This window comes from Muntiacus reevesi, chromosome 2 (genome assembly GCF_963930625.1).
Source record: "Muntiacus reevesi chromosome 2, mMunRee1.1, whole genome shotgun sequence".
Taxonomy (NCBI): Eukaryota; Metazoa; Chordata; class Mammalia; order Artiodactyla; family Cervidae; genus Muntiacus; species Muntiacus reevesi.
In genome coordinates, this window is record NC_089250.1 from 252,627,378 (window position 1) to 252,652,240 (window position 24,863).

Here is a 24,863-nt window from a genome sequence, read left to right on the forward strand (position 1 = left end):
CAGCCTCTGGGGCCTCAAGGCTATTAGGTCCCCATTCTCAGCCAACCCTCACTCTATTTGCAAACATATCTGATCCCCATGTCCACTCCACCTTGCCCCAACTCTGGCCAAGCTGCCATCTTGCCTGGCTTGCACCACTGGTCCCTAGGCTCCAGGATATGCCCGTTTTCCATGTCCACACTCCCCTCAGCAGCAGGGTGACCTTTTAACATGTAAATCAGATGAACCACTCTCCTACTTAAAACCCTTCAAGGGTTTCTAATAGCATCAGAGTAGAACCCAAATTCCTACCTACATGCAGCTGACGACACCTTGGTTCCTCTCCCCCCACTACCCCTCTTCCCATACCCCTCACTCACTATACTCCAGCCTTCTTGCTGCTCCACTACAACACTGAATTTGTACCCACTTCTATGCCTTTGTACACACTGTTCCCTCTGCCGGGGACACTGTTCCCACAGCTCTACTTGCTGCATTTTACTTATGCTTCAGGTCTTAGCTCATATGTCTCCTCTTGAGAAAGACCTTCTTGAAGCCACGAGCCTGAAGTGGTTTGCCTCTGCTCTGCTCACTCTGTCACATCACCCAATCACTTCTTCAGCGGCTCTTAGAGCAGCTGGGAAACATCTTATCTTTTTCACATGTTGGTTTACTTACTTACGTCCTGATCTTCTCTCCCCTCTGATCTCTGCTGACATGGTTCTTCCACTGCTAGTAAAGGAGCAGTACTTGGCACATGACAGGACTGCAGTGAGGCTTTGATACACAGATGGATGGATGGGTGGATGGATGCATGGATGAAAGCTGACCGGCCTCAGAGAGGACAGGCACGGCACTTGCTGAGGGAGCTCTTCAGACGAAGGCCGGGTGACGTGCTTCTGTTGTCTTCCTTTTCAAGTTTTCACCATATGGCTTGCTGCATTCTTGGCTGAATTGCAGATGCTCTAACTTGGAGCTTTCTTGCTTTTGTGTGTTAATAACATAAAGATGGAACACAGCTTACCACACATTTTGTGTTTGCTATCTATATGTACATAAAACAGACTTCAGTGTTACTAGCCAACCCACTTGTGAAGTGGAAGGAAAACAGAGCAATTAGAGAGAAGAGCAAGGCGGGCGCTTGTGCAGAGCACGGCCAAATCTCCACACTGGGTGCGCTTCCCGAGGAGCAGGCTCCATCCAGGAGGCCATGAGGCAGGTGCTGGGGGGTGGCCACAGAGATTCTAGGGCCCATGTCCCCAGGATAGAGTCCAACTTGGGTGCTCCTCTGGCCCCTGACCCTGAGCCCCCTCAGCCTCAGCACTCCGCCTTGGCCCCAGACACACTCAGCACCTGTCCTCCCAGAATGTGTTGTGCTGTCTTTATCCTCTGAGTCTTCTCCCCAAACACTCGCCTCTGCCGCCCCACCTCTAAGACTGCGAGCTCAGCCCTCCCAGCCTTCATCTGTGAATCTTTCACTCAAATGTGTGAAGACCGAGAGCCTCCCAAGCGTCTTTGTGCAGATTCCTCCTGAAGGATGAAGGGTCCCGAACAAATAAAAGAATGCACAATTATGAAATATCTCAAGTGCTATGAAGAATGAAAATATGGAGCCTAATTAAAAGGAGAGAATTCAGAATTCGGCATGTGTTCTACCATTTGAGCTGTATTTCAGGGCAACCAAGTAGCCCTAATTGATAGGGAAAATTTCTTTACAGAAGACTCCAGTGAATAAATTCGGAACAGCAGTGTATGTCATGGGGTGCTGGGCAGGTGCACTCTGCCCCTGCCAGGAGCAGTGGTCCATCACTGATGTTGTTTAGGATGGCAAGGCCATGGTGATGATAAAATAACAACTAAAATGATTTTTTTAAGTTCTTTACAGGAAATGCACCCCCAACTGCCTGCCTCAGGGGGGATTACTCCCACATTCCATCCCCTCTGGGTGCACTTCTATTTTGGAAGAAATGAAGGAAATAGGAAAAACACCATTTGGCAAACCCTCATCAAATAACTCAGGAAACACTTATCAATGGATGAAAACAACAGGAGAAGGGCTGATAGCATGGGAGAAAGAGGCTGTCAGCACCTGACCCCACTGGTCAGTCTCAGCATCACGTGAAGGGATAGCAGGGCACCATGGGCCTCCAGGATGCTGACACAGGAAGCCCATGGCATCACCTACAGATATGAATTTAAGCGGGTTACTCCTACCCTCAGGAAGTACAGGGAAGAGAGGAACACGAAAGATGGCTCCGTGGAGAAGCAAACAGACAAAACCAGAACATGGAATGATCCTGCAGGAGGCTGACCTGGCTTCTGAGGCAAGTGTGGAGAAGGAGGAGCTGCTCTAGAGTAAAGAGAGCAAAGGGTACCGGAGCAGATGCAGTATGTGGATCCTGTTTAGGCTGCGAACCACACCAACGGTTCAAAGACATATTGGAGATAACTGGCAAACTTGACTCTAGACTGAGTACTGAATGACACCAAGAACCACCCACTTCGCTATGTCTGTCACTGGCATTTTGGTCATGTAAGAAAATATCCATATTTTTCAAAGATGCATACTCGAGCATGTAAAAGTGAAATGACATAATGTTTCAAATATTCCTTAAAAGACTCGAGCAAAAAAAAAAAAAAAAAAAAAAAGCTGCAGGCTTGAAGAAGTAAATATGACAAAATCTTTTTTTTGGTGAGGCTGTGTTGGCTCTTCACTGCAGCATGCAGGCTTCTCCCGCTTTGCAGTGCACGGGTTCTCGCGCGTGTGGGCTCAGTAGTTGCAGCGTGCAGATTCAGTGGTTGTGGCACTGGAGCTCTGCAGTTTTGGCGCACAGGCTTAGCTGGTCTGTGGCTTGTGGGATATTAGTTCCCTGACCAGGGATCAAACCTGAATCCCCTGCATTGGAAGGTGGATTCTTAACCACTGGACCACTAGGGAAGTCCCAACAGAATCTTAATTATTAAATCTATAGACCAAGCTTATGAGGGTTCATTGTACTATTCTCTCTCTACTTGTGTGTACATGTGAAATTTTTGTAATTAAAAAAACAAAAAAGATGCTGAGAGAAAATTGGCGACATTGAGAAAGAAAACATGTGTACTAGGAATTTCCTGGCAGGCCAGTGGTTAGGACTGGGCACTTTCACTGCAGGGGCCAGGGATCAATCCCTAGTTGGGGAGCTAAGATCCCACAAGCCACACAACATGGCCAAATTTTTTTTTTAATTTAAAAAATTGAAAATATCTGTCCTTCAATGGAGACAACTGAAATTCGGTGGTGTTAACTAGGCAAGGCCTCCTTGAGGAGGGGATATTGAAGAAGGGGACAGACACTGACAGACAGCGGGGAGTGGGTGGAGAACAAGTGCAAACACACCAACAGAATCAAGCTCTTGGCATAGCAGAGAAAGAGGCCGTGAGCCTGCCAGGCTGGGGCAGAGGCAGAGGTGGGAAGAGGGCCCAGGGTCCCAGGACGAGAGGGCAGTAACAGAAGCTGGGTCAGGCAGGTCCCCGTGCTGCTGCAACCAGTGGGAAGCTGACAAATGGTTTTCAAAAGGGGCATGTTTGATCAAGGTTATGGACGTGAATTTGAGAAGACTAGCCATTCCATGCAAGAGGCAATGATGATGGGAAAGTAGCTCAGGAGACATTGCACCTGTCCAGGAAGCAGACAGCAGCCTCCCTCCATCATGGGGTAGAGAAGCAGAGAAGTAGATGAACTGGACATATTTGGAGGGGCAGAGAGCTATTGGGCTTGGCTGATGCATGCAGTACAGAGGATGAGAGAAAAGAAAAAAATCAAGGATGAATATCAGGTCTGTGGCTTAGGCAACTGAATGAATGGCTGGCACCAGGTGGAGGAATTTTGAGGCAGGGAGGGGATAACCAGAGTTCACTTCTGGGCACCTTACACTGAGAGGCGGGGAGACTGACACGTGCAGTGGTCCAGGGGGCTGGGCAGAGGTGTGAACTGGATGTGTTAAGACAGCGCAGGGAGGGAGAACCACCACGTCGCCTGAGAAAAGAAGGAGCGAAGGCGGCAAGGAAGAGAACCAGGGCAGGAGGAGGGACCCCAGGAGAGGGCAGTGGTGTTCTCGGGGGGAGGGCAGTGAGCGATCACACCGATACTCCCACGAGGGTTGAGCAACAGAGCCTGGAAAGTGCCCTTTGGAGTTGGTAAGATGGAGGGTGTTGGTGACCTTGACAAAGACAGTTTTGGTGACTCCACTTTCTGCCCCTCTCCCCCGCCTGAGCTGGAGCAGGACCCCTTCTGCCAGATGTGTCCCTCCCTGCATTTCTCTTACTGCTCTGTGGTGACAGGTGGGCTGCTTTTCTCCTCTATTGGGCGTGAGCATCTTGAGGACAGGACACTTGTTCAACCTTCACGCTCCTAGAACAGAATTCATCCCTGAACTCTGTCAATGGACACTTAAAGAGACAATGGCAAGATCACAGATTCCTCCACTGGCCAGCATCTTGAGGGATGTGAAAGCAGGGAGTTTGATCAACTAACTGTCCCAGACACTGGAACCAAACTCATAGATCTCCCCACCAAAACTGATCAGAGAGAACCCAAGGGGGCTCCTTGTGGAAGCCAGGGAGAGAGCCTGCAGAGTGCTCTCCCACACAGCACCCAACTACAACCTCATGTCCACCCTTTCCTCTCCTCTTGGCCAGAGGAGGAAGCTGAGGCAGCAGGAGGTGAAGTGCTTTCCCAAGATCACGCTGAGCTGGGAGCCCTGCAGCTGGAACCCGTGTCACCTCAGCACGGGCTCACAACAGCCTGCAGCAGCTCAGGACCTCACGTCAGGACACACGGACACCCACACTGCAGAGCGGCTGCCCTTCTGCACACCTTCTTAAACTTCTGGCTTAGCCCTTTTCTTCCTCTGACCACAGTTTTGCATACTGATTTGAAATAATATGATGTTACATGGTGAGTCACTCTCTTTCCAATTCTTCACATGTTCTGATTAATCAAGGAGAAAGTCTCAGTTTGAAAGAGATGGCTCTGACACCTCTCTAATGTCTACGCAGCTCCTCCAAAACACGTGGTAAAATACACATAACAATTAACCACCATAACCATTTTTAAATGTCTAATTTGGTGGCATCCATTCACAATATTGTGTAACCATCACCACAATCATCCTCAGAACTTTTGAATCTTGCAGAACTGAAACTCTGTACCCATTAAATAATAACTTCCATTCCCGCTCCCCAGCCCTGGCAAACGCCCTCTTAGTTTCTGTCTCTATGAATTTGACTACCCTACTACCTGGTATAAATGGAATCATACTGTCATCTCCTGTTTTAAGCAGAAAGAGACCAGGCCTCAGGCTCATGGCCTGTCTCACATTGTCCTGTCTGTGGTTATCAACTCTTTGAAGCTTCCCTTCTCTTTGTGGCTGGTGATGTTGGTTTTTCATTTATGATAGGGACAGTAGATTTCCTTTTTAAAACAAACAGATTTAAGTGGGAAAAATAATTCACAGTGAAACGTTGAAGGTAGAGAGGCTCTCAGACAGAGAAGAGAGGGTGTGAGTGTGGGAGGTGGGGAAGCCCCAGCCTTGACTGTGGAGGCTACTTGTACCTAGCCCTCTGTGACCCTGATACCAGCCCCATGTAGGCTGCAGCAAAGGAATGTGCCCCCCATTCCACGCACCTGGGCTCTTCAGCTTCCTGTCACCATCTGGAAAAGGCTTTCTGTACCTCTCACCTTTGCCACCTATACATTCAATCATGCACTTATTTATTCAGCAAACCTGGCTGTCCAGACTCTGTGCTGGTCTCTGGGGAATACTTAGGTCTGGGTTTCTCCCAGTCTACCCCTCCTCAATCCCTTCTTCCTTCTCTCCTTCTTGTTTATTTAATCCTGACCTCTCTCATCCAAGACCCTGCTATACAAGCTCTGGTTCAGCTCTGAATTCCCAGCAGGGTCTCAAGGTCAGACAAGTAGGAGGCCAAGGTTGATACCGAAAGGAGTAAAGACATAGGGTGAAGCTGCCCCACCCAAAGAGGTTAGCAGACTGCTGTTGCCCTGCACAGACATGGGCCCAACTTTGCCAGATCATCCTGTTGCTCAACAAGTCGGAAATCCTCATGTGTACAAGGATTCAAGCTTTTGCTAATACTATGTGGACCAGGAGCATCAGTTTGTACCCTCTATCTGATCATGTTAGGAGTGAATCTTGCTCAGGTTGAGTTCACTTGCTTCCAGAAGGTGTGTGGTGCTCTTGGGAGCTCCTGGAGGCCAGAGTCAAGCCAGTCCACCCCAAACCAACCTGCACTTGGGGGTGCTGAGGCTGCCAGGCTGATTAATAAGCAGAGTTCTATGTGACGGGTGGCAGCAAGTAATTAAGGAGGTTGCCATGGAAGTCAGGATTCTGGAGGAATTGAGACCACAACCAGCCCTGGCACCACTAGAACCACATGCCAGCCAGCCAGCCAGCCATGCCACTGTAGATTTACAGACCTTATAGAGGAGGGCCTGAATGAGTCCGGGAGACCACCAGAGGCTCTTTGGTGGGCACAAATGACACCCATAACTCTCTCGGCAGCAAGTTATGAGAAATCCAAACCCTACTGTCTAAATAAACATAAAAATAATTGGCTCCAGCATCCGGAAAATTCCTAGTAATCTGGTCTTGGGCTTGATTAGATCCAGCAGCTCAACAAATCACAAGGCTGCCTCCCCTCACCTCTGGCTCTGCTTGCCTGCAAACCTCCCCCTTCCCCCCAAAGGACCTCCCTCAAAGGGAGGTCGCCTTGAGTGGCAAGATGGCCTCCTAGTTCCAGACCTCTTCCCATCAGCTTAGCAACTCCAGAGGATTTTCATTGGCCCAGATTGGCTCACGTGCCTAGCCCCGACCCAATCACATAGTCAGGAATGCAGGGCTCTGATTGGCCAAGTCCCCCTCCCCCATTAAGTTCAAGAGCCTGGTTGCCGTAAGGAAAATGTGAGTCCCTGACCAGAAGAGAGATTCCAGGGCTTCCTCTCTCCAAGTCCCTGCTCTGTATCTTGCAGCTGTGACTGCTTTCAGAAAACCCAAGATGAGACGATTTAACTGAAAGCTGGGAATATGGTGGTCAGACACAGAACAAAGCTCTCTTGTGTCTCAGCCCATACTAAGGGGGTTGCTTGTTGCTGCATAACTGCCCCTCCTCCCCACAAAACCTGGTCACACACTCCCACTCCATGAAATGTCTTCAAATTAGTCTCTGTTCCTTGCAACTCTGAGCTTGGGACAGAATCCATAAATGTCAGCTGCCATCATTGTTCTATGATACACTGAGTTTAAAGGTAAAGTTTAGTTTTCACTGGAGTTTTTTAATTAACCATAACTTGTGTCCAAAGGGTTGACTGGATTTGCTTTCCAGTGTAAGAGAGGGTTAGGCCAGGGCTGGGCCACCCATTGGTTTGCCTGTCTCCCCCCTTGGAATCCACCACAGTGTGAGTCTGGTCTGAACAAGAAGCAAGTCTTGGGGAGCATAGCTGGGCCCAGGGCTCCGACTGACCTGGCAGGCCTGTGCAGATAGGTCCCCAGGGCTACAGGAGGACAGGAGCCAAGCCTCTGAGGCCTTCCCACACTCAGTTCCCTGGCGCTGCATCCTGCTCATCCTGCCTGGCCCCCACCCCACAGCCCACACCGGTGCAGCCAGTCTGACCCTCTTTCCTCTGGTTTTTCTGTGTGTAGGACCCTCCCCTGACCCTTCCATCCCCCACACACCTTTGGCTCAGCCAGGCAGCCACAGTTGTCCAGCTCTGCATGAAAGCAAAGCCTGGGCCAACTCTACTAGTCACAACCCACGCCTTCCTCCATCTACCCTCGACAGCGCTCCTTAAGTTTTTGTGTGTACCTTTAAGGAGCTGGTAAAAGTTATGCACCAGCTGTCCGGGAAAGTGAACTTGATGGGCTGGCATTGTCAGTAGGCAGTTGCCTGGGATCCTGAAGGCTGTCTTCGGGCCCTGGATTAAGGAATCCCATCTGGGAAGAACTTGGCCCTTGCAACCCCCATGGGCTTACTTCTTAATGCTTGCATCCTGGTTCCTTAACCTCTACCTTCATCTACCTCTACCAGCCAATGCCCCAAATTTCTTTATGAATAATAATAATAGTTGCCACATACTGAACATTTACTATATGTTAGATACTATGGCAAATCCATTATACATATTAATACATTTATTCCTCACAGGTTGGGATAATTAAAATCACACCCATTTTACAGATGAGGAAATTGAGGCACCAAGAGGTTAAGGAAATTTCCCAAAGTCTCATGGCAGAAGAAAGGTGCTGTCCTCCCTACACAGCAGCTGTTTTGTCACCTTTAGTGTAATCTTTAGTCTCCCTCAAGGCTGTCAGTGTTTGGACACAAAATGAAATAGACTCAAAGAGTCAAAGGTGAACTGCTCCAGACAAGTGACCATTGGTGACTTCTGAAGACTCCAAGTCTCTGTGCAGGCACTTTCTGCTGCCTTAAACATATCTTTTATACTGTTCCTGCCGAATTCATTCATCTGTCTGGCCTTGATGCTGCTTCCTCCAAGCAGCTGTGTCCAAGAGTAAATTGAATGCCCTTGCTCCCAACTCCACATGAAATCGTAGCCCCCAGAATTTTCCCATCCAAGTCCTTATCACTCTGTACTGCAATTGCCCATCTACATGATTGCCTCCTTTTCAGACTGGAAACTCCCAGTGGGCAAAGATTATTAAAGTCTTACTTTAATTTTTTTCCAATTATTAAAAAAAATTAACCATTTTATTTTTTTAGTGAAGTATTGCATACACTCAGTAAAGGGCACAAACAACAAATATATAGCTCATTGAACTTTTATTTATGAACATAGCCATGTAGCCACTGCTTAGATCAAGATATAAAACATGTGTGCAGTAGTACCTAGGACTCCCTGCCCCCGCCCCCGCCAGAGGGGTCTGATTGCTGTCACCACAGTTTTTGTCTTTTCTTTCTTTTTTAAAATAAATTTTAAATATTTATTTATTTTTGGCTGTGGTAGGTCTTCATTGCTGCTTGTAGGCTTTCTCTAGTTATGGTGCACTGGCTTAGTTGCTCCACAGCTTGTGGGATCTTAGTTCCCCGACCAGGGGCTAAACCCATGTCCCCTGCATTGGCAGGCAGATTATTAACTACTGGGCCACCAGGGAAGTGCTGGTGATATTCTTTGCTATAGGAGTATAAATTACTACAACCACTAAGGAAAACTGTCTTGTCTATCATTATTAACAACTGTCATTTACTGGGTATTTACTATGTGCCAGGCACTGTACTCAGCAATTCATCTGCATTATTTCACTTAATCCTTACAGTGACCCTAAGAAGTAGATAGTGTCATATGTGAAATAAGACAATCATGATATCAATGTCATAGGATTATTGAGAAGTTTAGTTGAGATAACACTTTCAAGTATTTAGGACAAAGCTGTTATTTTTGAAATGTTTGTGATACCCATTTTTGTTACTACCTAAGGACAGAAGGCTGGGAATTTAGGAGCCTGGGTTCCATGCCTACCTAAGCCAATCTGAGCAAGACATTTCAGCAGCCTTGACCTCAGAGACCCTGGAAGGTCAAGAATCTGCTAGCAGGGACCTCTGAGGATGACACAAGTGGTGTCTTCCAATAAGATTCAGGCTCTAACCTCAAAAAGACAATCATGGAAAGAGGAGGCCCAAGACTGAGACTGTAAATCAGGAAGGGCCTTGAAAATGTTTAGGAGCCCTCTGCTATATGCCTTTTCTAGAAGTTTAGTACAGTAGGTACTTTGAAGTGATGATAGTTCAATACTTGTCTCCTTAGCCTGTAAACTCCACAAGGGCTTGGTCATCATGTTTTTCAAGCATTCCTTCATAAATAAGATTGAAGTGCCTCCCTTCCTCCAGGCACTATGCCAAGAGCTGGGGGATACAGCAGTGAACAAGACAGACAAGGCAGGGAGAAGAGAACCAAACCAGGACAAGAGACATGGCGGCAAGTGCTGTGAGGGAGCCACAGCAGGGCAATGCGGTGGAGAGGAACTCCTGGGGAAGACCTGGACATTCTTAGGAAAGATGTAGCTGGAAGGGGTCGGAGCTAGGGACAACAAATTCCAAGGTCCCGAGATGGCCGGAGGAGCTCTGATGGGAGGCAGGTGAAGGAAAGGTCTGAGAGGGGGTGAGGGTAGGTCTACGTGGAGTCCTCTAGGGCATGGAGTGTGGATTTGATTTTACGACCTGCTGAAGTAAATACTTAAGGTAAAGAAGGCCGCATGGAATCCAAGCATCAAAAAGGTCTTCTGATGCTCTTCTGATGCTCAGGGGAAAATCTGTGGCAAAGGGCACACATGGAGGATAAGGTGCTAGACTATTAGCTGAATGAACACACGCACGCATGGACAGATGGATGGACGCACGTCCAGGAGTAACAGCTGTTCCACAGGCGGCCCCTGATCTGGCGGCCTGAGGCTCTAGTTCTAGGCTCTGTGACCACGCGCTGTGACCTTGGGCACATCCCACCCTGACTCAGGGCCCGGAACCCTGCGTCTCAGGGGCGGGGGAAACGTGCAAGGAGAGACAGTTCGCGCGCGCTGCAGGCCTACGGACTTCAGGTCTAGTGGCCGGACCCCTCAGTCGGGGCACGAAGCCTCGCCGCCCGCCGTGTTTACATTCCACCAGCGCCGGCCACGCGGCTTTTTGCCGCCCCAGCGCCGCTCGGCTCCGCCCCCAGGGCCCGGTGACCCGCCCCTCCGCCGCACTCGCGCCAGACCGCCCCCGCGTCCCGCCCTGCGCAGCCCCGCCCCACCGCGCGCGCCCGCCGGCCCCCGCGTCCCGCCCCGCGCGGGCTCCGCAGCTTGGGCGGCGCAGGCCCCGCCACGGCCCCAGGGCCCCTCCCCTCCGGCGCGCAGGCCCTGTCACTTAGCCCCGCCCCGCCCCCGGCGGGCCTGAGCGCCTGGGCGGGCCTGCGCCGCGCAGGGCGGTCCTGAGGGCGGTGGCTGGGCGGGGCCGGGCCCTCTGGCTGCTGCTGAGGGGCTCCGAGCCGGCCGGGGCGGAGCGGAGGGTGGCGGGAGGGCGCGAGGGCGGTCCGGGGGCCGGTTCCGCGCGCTGGGATTTTTAAATGTCCCGCTCTTAGCCGGGCGCAGGAGCAGCCGGCTCGGCCGCCAGCGCGGTGTAGGGGGCAGGCGCGGATCCCGCCACCGCCGCGCGCTCGGCCCGCCGCCGTCTCCCGCCTCCCGGCTTCCCGCTCGCCTCTGCCTCCTGCCTCCGGCCTCGGCTCGTGCCGCCTGCCTGCCTGCCTGCCTCAGACACGGCTTCGGGTGAGGACCCTGCCGCGAGCTGCCGGACTGCGCGGCGGGCGAGAACTCCTGGAGCGCCCGGGTCGGGTCGGGCCGGGCCCGGGTGGGGGTGGGGCGAGGCCGGGTCGCCAGGTCCCCGGAGGCGTCAGCGCAGGGTGCCCCGATAGGGCGACTCAGAAGCGGGCTACGGGGAGGTGTTGAGGGGAAGACTGAGGCAGCTGGGGTCCCCAGGGAGGCGATGGGCCGGCGAGAGCTTCTGGGGGCGTTGAGCACCCCCACCCCACCCTAGGTTCCGACCCGCCGTCGCGGGCCGCTGGTGGCGCCGCGGGTGACAGGCCACCCCGGGCCCATCGGCCATTTTCCCGACCGGCCCGGGAGGCTCCCGCCGCCGCCGCCCGCGCGGGAGGGGGAGGGGTGCTCGGGACAGGCCGGCGGGCCCTGGACCCCTCTGCCTGCGGTCCTCACCCCACTGCTGTTTCGTGCCCCCAGGCCTGAGGTCTGATCCTACGCCCAGCGCCATGCCGAAGGAAAAGGAGAGGTGAGTGGCCTGGCCGCTGCGGGAAAGGGGAAGGTGTGCAGTGGTGGGGGAGGGGTGGGCCGAGATTTGGGTAGAACTCTTACCTCGGTGCCATCCTGGTTTTGCAGTGATGCGAAGGAACCGGACACCATGAAAGAGGAAAGTGGCACTGATGTCTCTGTTCGCTCCAGGAAAAGAAAGGCAAATGTAGCCGTTGTGAGTACAAAGGAGACAGGTGGGGGAGGATACCCCCCCCCCAATCTTACCTGGGTACCAGAATGGGTTCTGCCCACGTATTTGTTAATAAGGGATCAAGGGGGGAGCGTTTGGCAGAAATGGTGATCAGAACCTTACTAGCTTTCTTTTTCTTCTCTGTGTCTATGTTTTTGTCTTTGGGCTGTTTGGTGTGTTTCCTTGGGGTGTGGGGGTTTTATGTTAGTTTTTGCAGGATCCAGATGAAGAAATTGCTAAAATTGACAGGACTGTGAGAAGCCAGTGTGGCAGTCAGGTAGGTACATTTTCTGATTGGGTCGAAGTTGAGGCTCCCCTTGTTTGGGGTCAAATTGAGTCTCATACTTGCTTGCCTCCTGCTGAAGGCTTTTTCTCTAACTGTGGCCACAGTTCATATAACTGAGCACTGTGCCTGTCAGTGGGCACTGACCTCTGCCAGTCTTGGGATTCCAGGAAGGGCCGTGTTCCTGACTGACATCCCTGAGATTACAAATATGCGCTGATGTCTGGAAGAACCAGAATGAACCTCACATAACTCAGTCCTCTCCTTTTGCCCTTGAGGAAACTGAGATTCAGTTAGAGGAGGAAAGTAACCCAGAGTCCTGTGCAAGCCAGGGGCGGAGTCTGTCCTATAGCCTAGGCTGTAGGCTAGTGAACTGTGGGAGGGCTCCTGACACAGAGCTCTTTGGGTAACTGTGATGATGGGGGTTTGAGTGTGCTCATAAGCAACTCCCCCTGCCCCATCCACACTTGTGTTTATTTCCTCATGGTGCTTAAGGACTTCCCTTCCCTGCTCCCACCACCTTTAGGTCATGTTTCAAACTTTTTCCCCCTTTCTGATAGTTCTTCTAGCCTCTTCAGCAATTACTTACAGTAATAACTGCTGCCTGGAGCTTGATCGGACCTCCACCAGAGTATTAGTAGGACATTCTGTGTAATGATATGTGCATCTCAACACATTTTTCAAATTGACTAGTCAGTCCATTTCTCTTGCCCCTCCTTCATGGAGTTCCCGCCATATTTCTTGCATGTTCATAGTAGCATCATAATATCAGAAGTACCTAGCAGAAAAAGCTTGTATTATCTCTCTGGCTCCAGAAATGGCTGGAGACTGTAGTTATGGCCCCAATAGGGGAAGCAGTCTATCTCCAAACTAACTGATTAGGCTTTCTGACGCTATAATAGATAAAAACTGAGCAGGAATAGTATTTGAGCCAAGGAAAGTGGTTCTGTTGAGGTTAGCAGTGGCAGCACATCACTTTGTAGGACAGTGGGCAACAGCCATAGCAGCTGGATCTGGAAGAATGAAGGTCTTCAAAGCCATGGGATACATGCTAAAGCTGTTGTTACTGCACACAAGACCCTAGTCATTAGCATTTCTGGGGAGATTCCACTTAATATTGAACAACAGCTTGATGATTTATTTGCTGTATTGGAAGAAGAGATACTTTGTTTTAGGAAAAGAAATAAGACAGTGCATTTCAAGTTCTTTCCTTTTTTTTTTTTTCTTTTTCTTATTTTCTCCCTGTAAAGACTTCAAACCAAGCAAGTTAATTTTTGTGGGTCTCTACTAAAATGAATCTCAACTTTGTGAAATTCAAGATTGGTTGTCTTCCCAGCTATGTTTTGAATTGGAATTTTTAACTGAGGATGAAGCAAAGCTGTCCCTGTTGACTTGGGATTTTAGAGTAGTTTCGGTCCCAAAGATAACTGGAGCAGAGCCTAGGGTGCCTAAGACAGGGCTTGGGACCTGTCCCTGGACTGCAGAGAGCTGATCATGTGATATGTGAATAGCCATACTATTTCCCACTAGAAGGCGTTTTCATGGTTCAGAGATTAATGACAACAGGTTTCTACACATTGTCTAAAGTAGATAGCTTGAAAATTACCCATCATTTATGAAGCAGTCAGTGTCATATGTTATTTCTCTGTAGATTCGTGAAGCTAGAATTGTGGGGTAACAACCTTTTTGCCAGTTAATTACACAGAATTTTTCTGTGGAGTTATCATAGTTCAGCCCTGTTCAGTAGCCCTGTGCTACTTGTAGCCATCATGCTGAACTCTGTGATACTGCTACATCAAGACCACATGGAACCTTTGATTCTTACCTTAGGTTTTTCCCAATGAAAATAATGCTCTTTTGTCTAAAGTCTATTTAACATATCCATTCTGTTCAATTTTTTGCATGAGACCCAACTTGTTTATTGAAATGGCGTCCTGGAATTTCTTAGTTACATCTCAGAACATAATTTTGCATAAGGTAGTTTCATTCTTCATTAAAAGTGGCATAAAGAGTAAGAGGTGGTTAGAAATAATCAAAATTAGTCTCTTGTTTTTATCCCCTTCCTAAAGTCAGATTGATCTTGCTTTCTTTGAGACATGGTATACATTCAAGTTAAAGAATATAGACTTCATTATTCTGCTTCATACAGTGGTCAAAGGCCAACTTTGGGGACCATTTGTCTGCTTGTGGTTCACCTGATTTGTCTGTGTACTGCAGGTTGGGAACTGTTACCATTTTATCTCCAAAAGTCTGCTCTCAACTATTTCAACCATTTGGCTGTAGAGGGTGACACCCAGCTTCTGCTTTCAAAACTAGAATTCATTCTTGAATGAATACAGCTTAAAGCAGTTGTAACATGACCCTTTTGAGTCAAGGAAACGATACCAGCACATGATACTAGACCTGGAAGAGGATGTTGCCCTTCTCCAACAGCTGCTGGCAAGAGCTGTCATGGTTAATTTGCATGCCCAATTCTTTGCACTTTGGATGGAGGAGAGCTTTAGCCTACTTTGCTCTTCTCAGTACCCTGAAAGTGCTCTGGCTTCCTCTAAAAGTGGCCGGTGTGCTGTGATAGCCACCCTGTCCCATATCTTCCAAGCAGCACTTGGAGAGCCCAAGTTTCCATGTTCATTTATAGTCCTCTCCGTTGTCTCTTTTCCAGTCAACATTAATGATCTCTCTGCTTTAAAAAAAATTGCTAAGAGTCTCAGACCTTTAACAGAGCGTCCATGCTTACAGGATTGTTAATATGCCATATCTTCAATAAATTTACTATTTTATAATTTTAAAAAGCAATCATAGTTATTTAGAGTAAGGTGATAAAAGAGTAGCTTTAAAAGGAAAAAACTTTAAATGGCAAAATGACATTTTCCAAATATTAAAAATTGAATTAAATATATGAACTTTTTAAAAGAAGCATTGTTTGAGTTCTAATGATGGTTTAGCATTTATTACTATACAAGGCTTTGGGGGTGGGTTTCAGAGGTCTTCAGGAATATCTAGGCTTTATAAACTTCTTAGTAAATCCTGTGACTGTTGCTTGATGTGGTTTTAAGTAGGCAGATACTCTTATTTTGCCATTTGAATTAAGGAAAACGAAAGGTCCTCATTATGCAATATATTTGGCTTGACCTGCAACCAAAGGAAGATGTCACATTTGGTGGGTTTTTATTAAATGAAGAGACTAAATATAGATGGCAGTCAGTTTTATATTTGTGGTTGTGGAGTGTTTATGTGAATAATTTTATTGGAAATTTTGTCTTTCACTTTTAAGACATTTTATTAGGTTAGTTGTACTTGTTAAAAAACCCAAGTCTTTGAATTGTGACCAAATCTCACAATACTGTTTTGAAGCCATGCTTAGTGTCTTACTGAACTACGAGTAGATTTTCTTTTTTGGTAATGTAAGAGCTGTTTGCATTTTGTCTTACCCTTCCTGTGCCCTCACGCACCTCATAGGAGGATGATGATACGGAGAATAAAATGCTACTGACTAGTTTTCTTAGTTTCTTATTTCATAGACTCCTGAGAAAATGAAAGCTTGGAGTCATTAATGTGTCTTCTATGCTATCTCCATCTTAATTTAGGCCGGAATATTGATTTAGGCCTAGAAATTGCTCTAGGTGTATGAAGACTTCTTTTTTGTTTTACTGGCTGTTTTACAAATCAATGAATATAAAAACAGCTGGTTTACATCAAACATTTTTTAACATGTCTTTATTTTACAGCCTTGGGACAGTGATATAGCCTGTGAAAACCCCTGCTCCCTGATGCCCACACCTGACAAAGAAGAGGATGAACTTCTGTACCCACACGCTGCGTACAAGCCTCAGAGGTGCACGCCATCATCATCCAGAGTGTCGCCACTGCCTGTGCTGAAGTAAGCTGACCACCGAGTGCCTCCTGGGTTCTTGCTCCCTGTGGGCACTTCCACTTCGCTAGTTGGATGCATGCTGACTCCTGTCTTTGGTGTCTTGCTTGGTTTTGTTTTTTTGTAGCTGGGCAAATAGAGAGGAAGTATGGAAAATCATGTTAAACAAGGAAAAGACATACTTGCGGGACAAGCACCTAATGCAGCGGCACCCTCTTCTGCAGCCTAAAATGCGAGCAATTCTTCTGGATTGGTTAATGGAGGTAGGCTGAGCCTTCTGGTTAACTAGAAGCATTGACCGTTTCTAGATTCTTTTGTGATGTTGTTATCTCTTCATGTGTTTGATTCCATTGACACATTCTGTGCCTCCGTGGTATATATACTACAGTGGTTTAACTTTTTTGCTTTCTTAAAAGAATTTCTGAAGTCTCTTTATCCCTTAGATGTTTTTAAGTTGGCATCTGATTTTTTTTCTCAAAGTTTAAGTAGTTGCAAAGGTTGTATTTTCCAATTAATTATAAATATTGGTATTTGATCTTTGTTAATTAAATTGCTTTTTAAGTGTACACAGTAGAATGTGTAACAGCTATTTGATAGCTTACTACCAAATGTTTTAAAAATATATGAACAAATTTATCTTTAACAGTCAGAAATTTTATATTGTTTCATTTTAACTCCTTGGGACCCATTTCTCTTTCCCCACAGTTTATTCTAACAAAATATATTGTTCAAATCTTCTATTGATCACACTCTTATACTTCACATTATCATATAAAAATTGATCAAATAGCAAGATTATAAGTTATAGTAAATAATTGTTAAATATAAGAAGTTATGTTGTATAGGCAGTGCACCTCTTTCTGGGAGGAAGTGTGGGTGTCTCAGTAGTGGCTTGATTAAGGGACATTTCTTGAACACCACTTCCCTTGTGGCTAAGATGGTAGAGAATCCTTCTGCAATGCAGAAGATCCAGGTTCGATCCTTGGATTGGGAGGATCCCCTGGAAAAGGGAATGGCAGTCAACTCCAGTGTTCTTGCCTGGAGAATGGCATGGACAGAGGAGCCTAGTGGGCCACAGTCGCTGGGGTTGCAAAGAGTGAGACACAACTGAGTGACTAACAAAAATACCTGGACACCTCTGTAAACCTTGGGTGGGTGCAAAATGAGCTTTCTTCTGTGAGTGGAAAGGTATCTTAGGCAGATCCATTTTATGAAAGTATATATGGAAGTTGAGTCTACGTATTCCCTAAAAACAAACTGTGCCGTGTACCCTTCAGAAAATTTGTATTGACAGGGGTATATGTGTACCCTAGTTGTGCTTGTCCTAGCGTCAAATCTCCTGCTGCCACTTACCATCTTTGTGTCTCAGTCAGGCAAGTCACTTAACTTGATTTTCTCATTGTAATGTTTTCTATTAGTATTTTCCTTACAGAGTTTGTGTGGATTAGAAATAGTGTATATGAAGTACAGCTTACATGTGTGTGTGCGTGCTAAGTCATGTCCAACTCTTTGCGACCCCCTTGACTGTAGTCTGCCAAGCTCCACGGTCCATGGGGTTCTGGGCAAGAATACTGGAATGGGTTGCCATTTCTTCCTCCAGGGGATCTTCCTGATCCAGGGATTGAACCCAAGTCTCCTGCACTAGCAGGCAGATTCTTTACCACTGAGCCACTCAGCCACAGATTCCACCACCTGGGAAACCTCTTGGTAGGGAAGATCCCCTGGAGAAGAAAATGGCAACCCATTCCAGTATACTTGCTTGGGAAATCCCGTAGATAGAAGAGCCTTGCAGCCTACAGATCTCCTTTTTAGGGTTGCAAAGGAGTCAGACTTAGTGACCAAACAATAGCTTACATAGTAGGCCATGTAAGATATTACATAAAAACATCTTTTTTTCATTCTTAATTTGCTTTTCTTTATTGGTTCCTGAAAATGTCAACATAGAAAATGTACAAATGTGCAAATTCTTTGGCAGGCCTGCTTAAAACTATAGGCCTTACAGTTGTCCGTAGACCCACCATGGCACATAGCCCTCCTGGGCCTTTTGGAACTTTTTATAATTCCTTGAAGCATTAGATTGTAGTATGCTTTAATCTCCTAGGCTTCAACTCAAAAGATGTTGTGACTTAGTGGATCTGTTTTATATAATGCAATTGATGCAATTGATACTTCCTAAAGAAATGATTTCCCCTGGAAGGAAATAGCAGTTTTAAATGCATAATCAAACATTTGATGATAGTAATGAATTGAGGTCTAATATTTCTTTGGTCCTTTTATCTCACAGCAGTCCTGTGAGGTTAACAAAGCAGGACTAATTTATAATGTCTCAATTTTATAATCAGTTTTCCTAAAGGGGAGCCTAGGATAGAACCTAGGTCTCTAAGTCTTTAATGCTTTTGAATAAAGCTTTTGCCTCTTGTGATTAGATTAACAGTGTTTTAGTGTTGTGGTCTTTAAATAAACCTATGTTCCAGCTTTCAAACTTTCATACTGATGATGTTCATTGTGAAGAAATATTGTAGTTCCTTCTTCACGTCATAATGAAACTTACAAAGGGGGACATATTTCTTTGAGAAAATTTTGTTTTTCCTTGAAACGCTGCTTTTACTGGACTGTGAATGTACCTTCTTTCTGCAGCCTGTGAGCTTTTGCTCTTATATTAGGTCACAGAACATTTCATCCTTATCCTGAGTTCCAGTTTTTCATTGTGCGTGTGCTTAGGGATAAACAAGGTAACCATCCTTTACGAAAAGCCAGCTTCTGTCTCTTTGGTTTTATCCTTCACCAAAATCATGGCAAGTTTTTTTGTCTTTCTTTTTTTCCTCAAGTAACTATTCTAAAACTTACTATTTTTTCAGGTATGTGAAGTCTATAAACTTCACAGAGAGACATTTTACTTGGCACAGGATTTCTTTGATCGGTATATGGCAACACAACAAAATGTTGTAAAAACACTTTTACAACTTATTGGGATTTCATCTTTATTTATTGCTGCCAAACTTGAGGTAAATAATTTTCAAATTTTTTTATGTAGTACATGCTTTTCTTGAGATCCACTGAGATTAGGGGAATGGATCAGATATTTGTCTGTATTTGTATTTTTCTAATTTGAAGCCTTCTAAAGTTTAGCCACACACAAAAAAAGGCTAGAAATTAACCAAGAAAAGTATGAGTATTTAAAATGCTTAGGTTAATTTAATTCCTTTAATCAAAAAAAATTGAACTTCTCCCTGAGAGGAGTAAAATTTTGGTGTGATTAGAAGGGTAGATGGGCCCAACTTTCAAACACATTGCTAAAGGTATTGAAAAGGTGAAATTTTAAAAACTCTTCAGTAAGTAAAAGGTTGGTTGATTGATGAGGGTGAATGTTTCATTTCTTTTACAATTAATGCATTTTGAACCACTAGAGTAGCTCTTACATTTATCTCATCAATGTACCCTCTCTTTCTTTCTGTGTTAGCATACTAAAAAATAATTTGAGAGGTGCAATATATAAGTTAAAACTATAAGAGATGGGCATTTTGCTAGTAGTATCTTTTATTTCCTTTCAGGAAATCTATCCTCCAAAGTTGCACCAGTTTGCTTATGTTACAGATGGGGCTTGTTCAGGAGATGAAATTCTTACTATGGAATTAATCATTATGAAGGTATGTTACAAGTTAATTTTTCAGTCCTTTTCAAAAATACACACATAATATCTTTTCTACATTCAGCGTGAGTGCATCTGGTTAGGTGTTCTCCAGCTGGACACATTGTGGCAGGGGAAATGGCTGCATTTTGAAACTCCTTTAGAGGGGCTTCCCTGGTGGTTCAGATAGTAAAGAATCTGCCTGCAATGCAGGAGACCAGGGTTCAGTCCCTGGGTCGGGAAGTTCCTCTGGAGAAGGGAAGAGCAACCTACTCCAGTATTCTTGGCTGAAGAATCCCATGGACAGAGGATCCTGGTGGGGTACAGTCTGTGGGAACACAAAGTCCCAGACAACGACTGAGCAACCAACACTATAGAGGACCAAAGGGAATAGAAATGTCTTTTTCTTTTTTCAACCAGTGGTTTGTTTTCTGTTTTCCCATAGGCCCTTAAGTGGCATTTAAGTCCCCTGACCATTGTGTCCTGGTTGAATGTATACATGCAGGTTGCATATCTAAATGATTTGTATGAAGTGCTCCTGCCTCAGTATCCTCAGCAAATCTTCATACAGATTGCAGAGGTAAGTGGCTCTCGTACCTCTGTGGGGCACCCTAACCCACCACTAGACTGAGAACTCTAGAAGCGATACGTGTTGGCCTGTCCCTTAGTGTTCTGTTCTTCTTCATAGCTTTTAGATCTCTGTGTCCTGGATGTCGGCTGCTTAGAATTTTCTTATGGTGTACTTGCTGCTTCTGCCTTGTATCATTTCTCTTCATCTGAACTGATGCAAAAGGTTTCAGGTATGTTGGCCTTCCAGTCCATTAACAAGATATATGAAACTTACAAACCAGTTGTTCGTCTCAAATTGAGCGTAACATGTATTTTCATTGCAGGGTATCAGTGGTGTGATATAGAGAAGTGTGTCAAGTGGATGGTTCCATTTGCCATAGTTATAAGGGAGACAGGAAGTTCAAAACTTAAGCATTTCAGGGGAGTTCCTGCTGAAGATGCACACAACATCCAGACCCATATAAACAGCTTGGATTTGCTGGTCAGTACTGTTCCTTGTTTCCCAGACAAAGTCCTAAAACTGCCTGGGCAGCCTCTTCACTTTGCTTCACACAGGTTCCAGATAATCTTAAAAAGACTCCAGTTCTTTTTAATTCCTTGGAAAAGAAAAATTGGGATCAACAGATCCTATCTCTTAAGTATCATATAGACCACGGGCTTTTAGATTGTTCTTTGCTATTTTTTTTTTTTTTCCTTCACTCACCTACATAGGAAAAAGCACAAAGTAAATGAAGCCCAGAGGATATATTCTTCCACTGTAACATTTCTATTTCTTGCTTTTATTCTTATCAACAGGACAAAGCCCAAGCAAAGAAAGCCATATTATCTGAAGAAAACAGGATTTCTCCTCTCCCCACTGGAGTCCTCACCCCCCCACAGAGCAGTAAGAAGCAGAGCAGTGGGCAGGGATCAGCATGATCACACCAGCACCCTCACCAAAGACAGCTGTGCAGAAGTGCCTGCTCCAGGTTCTCTCCTGTCCACTGCAGCAGAGGCGTGCATTAGCTTTTACAGATATTTAAATGGAAGGGCATGTCTCTTTCGCAACAGGTTTCTGTGGATGGCATTGGACAGGGAGAAGTGTTTTTTATTGAATGCTTAGATTTTTTTAATAAGTGGGTCAAGTACACCAGCCACTTCCAGAACACCAATGAGTGCTCCAGATGCTGCTAAGGAGGGTGATACTTGACTTGATTGACTATTCACACAAATAACAAAGGCTTGAAGTTGAAGCGTGCCATGTTGCTGTTGGTGTCCCCACGGCTGCTCTGGGCTGAGTCGCATTAAGTGGACAGGCAGTTGTGAGTGTTGTGATGTACAGCCCACCACCAGCTGTGCTGGGGGCCTCGCCTTTCCATACTATCAGTTGACAGTGTACAATGCCTTTTATGAACTATTGTTTTTGCAAGTGCTGCTATGTTTATCCGTTTTTTAATAAAGATAAAACACTGTCTTTGAGACAGCTGGTTTTATGAGCTATGTCTGGTAATTTAAGTTAGGAGTCAACTTTGAATGTGGCTGTATCAAGTTCTCTTTGTTAATTAACTAACTTCATGCTTCTCAAAGCTCAAGACTTTCAAACAAATATATTAAAAGAAAACTTTTGAAGTGAGCTTCAGGTGCCAGCCTCACAGGCCTCCCAAGGGCCCCTGCGCTAGAATGAGGCTCTGATTGGCATCTTCCAACAATGCCAAGTGCAGTGGTGACTCCGGGTGGGCTCACTGGCTGGCTATGGTGATAGTAGTGAAGTCACGTCTGCATCCAAGAGGATTCTTATGTGTGATTTCTTCCCGAGCACAGGACAAAGGTCATAAAGAATCTGTGATTAGTGTTATTTAATACTCTTTGCGTCCTTATCCAAAGCTTAACCTAAAGAATCTTTATTTGGAGAACTTGTTAATGTAGTAGCCTAAACTACTTTGAAGAAGAAAATGCAAAGTAAAATTACATGTAACTCAAGGCCGTGATGTTCGTAAAGTCTGTTCCCTGATCATTGATGGAATCACCAAGTGCCTTGCTAACAGAAGAGGTCACTGTCCACTTTAAGGCCCAAGGTGCACAGTTCACATCACATTTTGTGGGACATTCTCAAAGTGATGGCCTTGTCAAGTCTTATGTTCATTTTCTCACAGTGTTTTGGTCTATGTATGAGTTTATTAAGGGAGGGTGAATGAGCAAATAAATATCATTTATTTCAACTTGGTATTTGTTATTTTGCAAAAATCTATCTGAAATAGAAAAATAGCCACTTTTAATCTACCATATTTATATGAAATTTGAGAGCGATCCTACTTTTTCAAATTGTGATGTTATAGTTCTGTCATTTTAATGCAGTTTTCTTAATAAATGCATTATAAATATACATGTAATGGCATTTAGCAAATGATACTTAGTTAATTATTCATCTCAGAGATACTCTTGCCTTTAAAGTAGTGGGTTTTTAATGGTGATCATTTGTGACTTGAAAACTCCTAAAAGGGGTTAATTTACATTTGACATTTTCTGTGCAAAAATATGGCACTAAATACATTTCTGTTTTATAAGTTTGAGAGTTTGGCAGATGTGAGGAAACACTGACTCAAAAGCATGTTTAAGGTAAATACTTCATGGACTGGTGAGCCGTCATACTGCAAAGAGTGTTAGTTACTGAGTAAGCTGAGATGAGGTTGCCTTGTAAATTGTCAGACTGCTGTATTTCTGGAGATCAGTATTCTTTTAAACGGCAGTGTTGCCACAGGCAGCTCTTGATAATCTGTGCTAATAAAGGATAAATCCCAGATGGATAGGTGAAATCCATAGTATCCAATATTTTCTATGACTCTGCCAGAAACTCTCTAAGCCACTAGTAAGTAAAATCAAGTTTCCCCTCTTGAAGGAGCTTGTTCCAGTACAAACTTTGACCCCTCACTGGTTGGCTCTATACCCATTTGCCAGATCATATTTATTTTGCAATTCATCTGAAACCAACTGAGGCAATGTGATATCAAACAGATAGCAGGGGTGGAAGTGGCAGCTCTAGTCAGCCCTGGTGAACAAATGCTATGAGGCAAAGATGTGTCAGAGGAAGGACCCAGAGAAGGGAGGGGTAATTTATCAACCAATCATGAAGACTGATTTGATTGTGGTAGAGCACACCACATCCTCATGTCGCACCCGAACTCACAGAATTTACACAGCAGTCCTCATTAGAGCTGCTGTCAGGTCTATGGCCCCTGTGCCCAAGAAAGACAACAGATCTTCAAGTGGTGGTTGTTGAAGGTTTTCCAAGGCCATCTCCCATGTGTGGAACCTGGACAGCCTGTTTCACAGAGGTCATTTTATACCAGTGGGAGAATAAGATGCTGTGTTTCACCTTGACTTGTTCTTGAGACCAAGAACCAGTAAACAGAGTTGTGGATCCATTAAGACTTAGAGCTTAGTATGTGGATACACTTCTATTCTCCAACTCCAGCACAAAAGAGATTGAAGTTTATTTGGGCAAAATTAGGCTCTACCTCAGAGCAGAGATGGAAAGAGAAATCAAATCTGATAATGTCTAGTCATATTTATCCAACCGTGCATTTTCCTACCACATGTTTAGCATTTTGAAATTCAAATCACATTTATACCTTGGACATTGTTAGAAGACTATTTTTATCCCTGCTGTAATCATCTAATTTGCTGATTACAGGTCTCAAATTGCCACAGAGAACTCAATTTTTGAAAGAATTGTCCTGTTTGATCAAATATGTTATTCAAGCAATGCAGTCATTTGTTCCACAAGGTTACCTGCCAGGCAGAGCTAACCAGGAGTAATAGCATTAGAAGCCTATACTTAAAATCAAGCATTAGCTAATCTGCCTGTGACAATAGAGTCTTAAATATAATTTGTGGCAGATACTTTAGTTCCTACAATGACAGACAATTGCATTTTGTATTCAATGAGCATAAATTTTTCCTCCCTCATCCCAATTTCAAATTTAACTTCAGAAGACTCTAATGTGCTCAGTTTTACAAGCTAACAGGTACTATTTCCCAAGAGCCTCAGACAAGAGGGCAAGGCTGTCTTTTATTCAATAAACACTCTCTCTGCCCCCTCAAATAATTTTCCTGATCAATGCCAATTCCAAAAATTGTGTAGCATCTGAGTGTCTAATGCTGGCTTCCCTGGCATGACACACTGAGCTGGCCTCCCATGGGAGCCCCTGCTGTGTGCTAGGCTGTACTAACTCTGGAGATGAACGCACAGCGGGAAGAGTCCAAGAGCTCGGGAGAGCCTGGGAGACAGAAGAACAGCTGGAATTCGGAGAGCAGCGGTATGAAATGCAAGCATTTGTGGAAGCTGTGCTTGCGCTCGGGAGGGAGGCTGTTGAGTCCTTCCAAGCAGTCCTGGAAAAGTGGAGTGGAAGGAGGCAAAGGCAGATGAGGTGACAGAGGCTACATCACAAAGGGCTTCTGCACATTAAGCTCAAGACGGGGCTGACACCGCTGTGGCAGAAGAGCTGGTGTGAGAGGAG

At 45.6% G+C, this 24,863-nt stretch overlaps 1 protein-coding gene across 3 annotated transcripts; it reads left to right on the forward strand.

The window, feature by feature from the left end:
- Positions 1–11,040: 11,040 nt before the first annotated feature.
- On the forward strand, positions 11,041–22,565 carry CCNE1 (cyclin E1). 3 transcript variants are annotated; one of them, XM_065920552.1, is made up of 12 exons: positions 11,041–11,288; positions 11,757–11,805; positions 11,913–12,000; positions 12,224–12,292; positions 16,027–16,178; positions 16,297–16,432; positions 19,028–19,174; positions 19,721–19,816; positions 20,243–20,377; positions 20,486–20,597; positions 20,691–20,848; positions 21,163–22,565. In XM_065920552.1, the coding sequence occupies exons 2-12, from the start codon at positions 11,786–11,788 to the stop codon at positions 21,283–21,285; spliced, it is 1,236 nt and encodes a 411-aa protein (XP_065776624.1). In that variant the 5' UTR covers positions 11,041–11,288; positions 11,757–11,785; the 3' UTR covers positions 21,286–22,565. The 3 variants fall into 3 exon arrangements, with proteins under 3 accessions (XP_065776624.1, XP_065776625.1, XP_065776626.1); XM_065920553.1 differs by having other exon boundaries at positions 12,233–12,292; XM_065920554.1 differs by lacking the exon at positions 12,224–12,292.
- The last annotated feature ends 2,298 nt before the right edge of the window (positions 22,566–24,863 follow it).

Coding starts and splice junctions, on each gene's coding strand:
- CCNE1 (XM_065920552.1), top strand. CDS start 11,786: ATGCCGAAGGAAAAGGAGAG. Junction 16,433..19,027: donor TTCTGGATTGGTTAATGGAG/GTAGGCTGAGCC, acceptor CTATTTTTTCAG/GTATGTGAAGTCTATAAACT. Junction 20,598..20,690: donor ACTGATGCAAAAGGTTTCAG/GTATGTTGGCCT, acceptor TTTTCATTGCAG/GGTATCAGTGGTGTGATATA.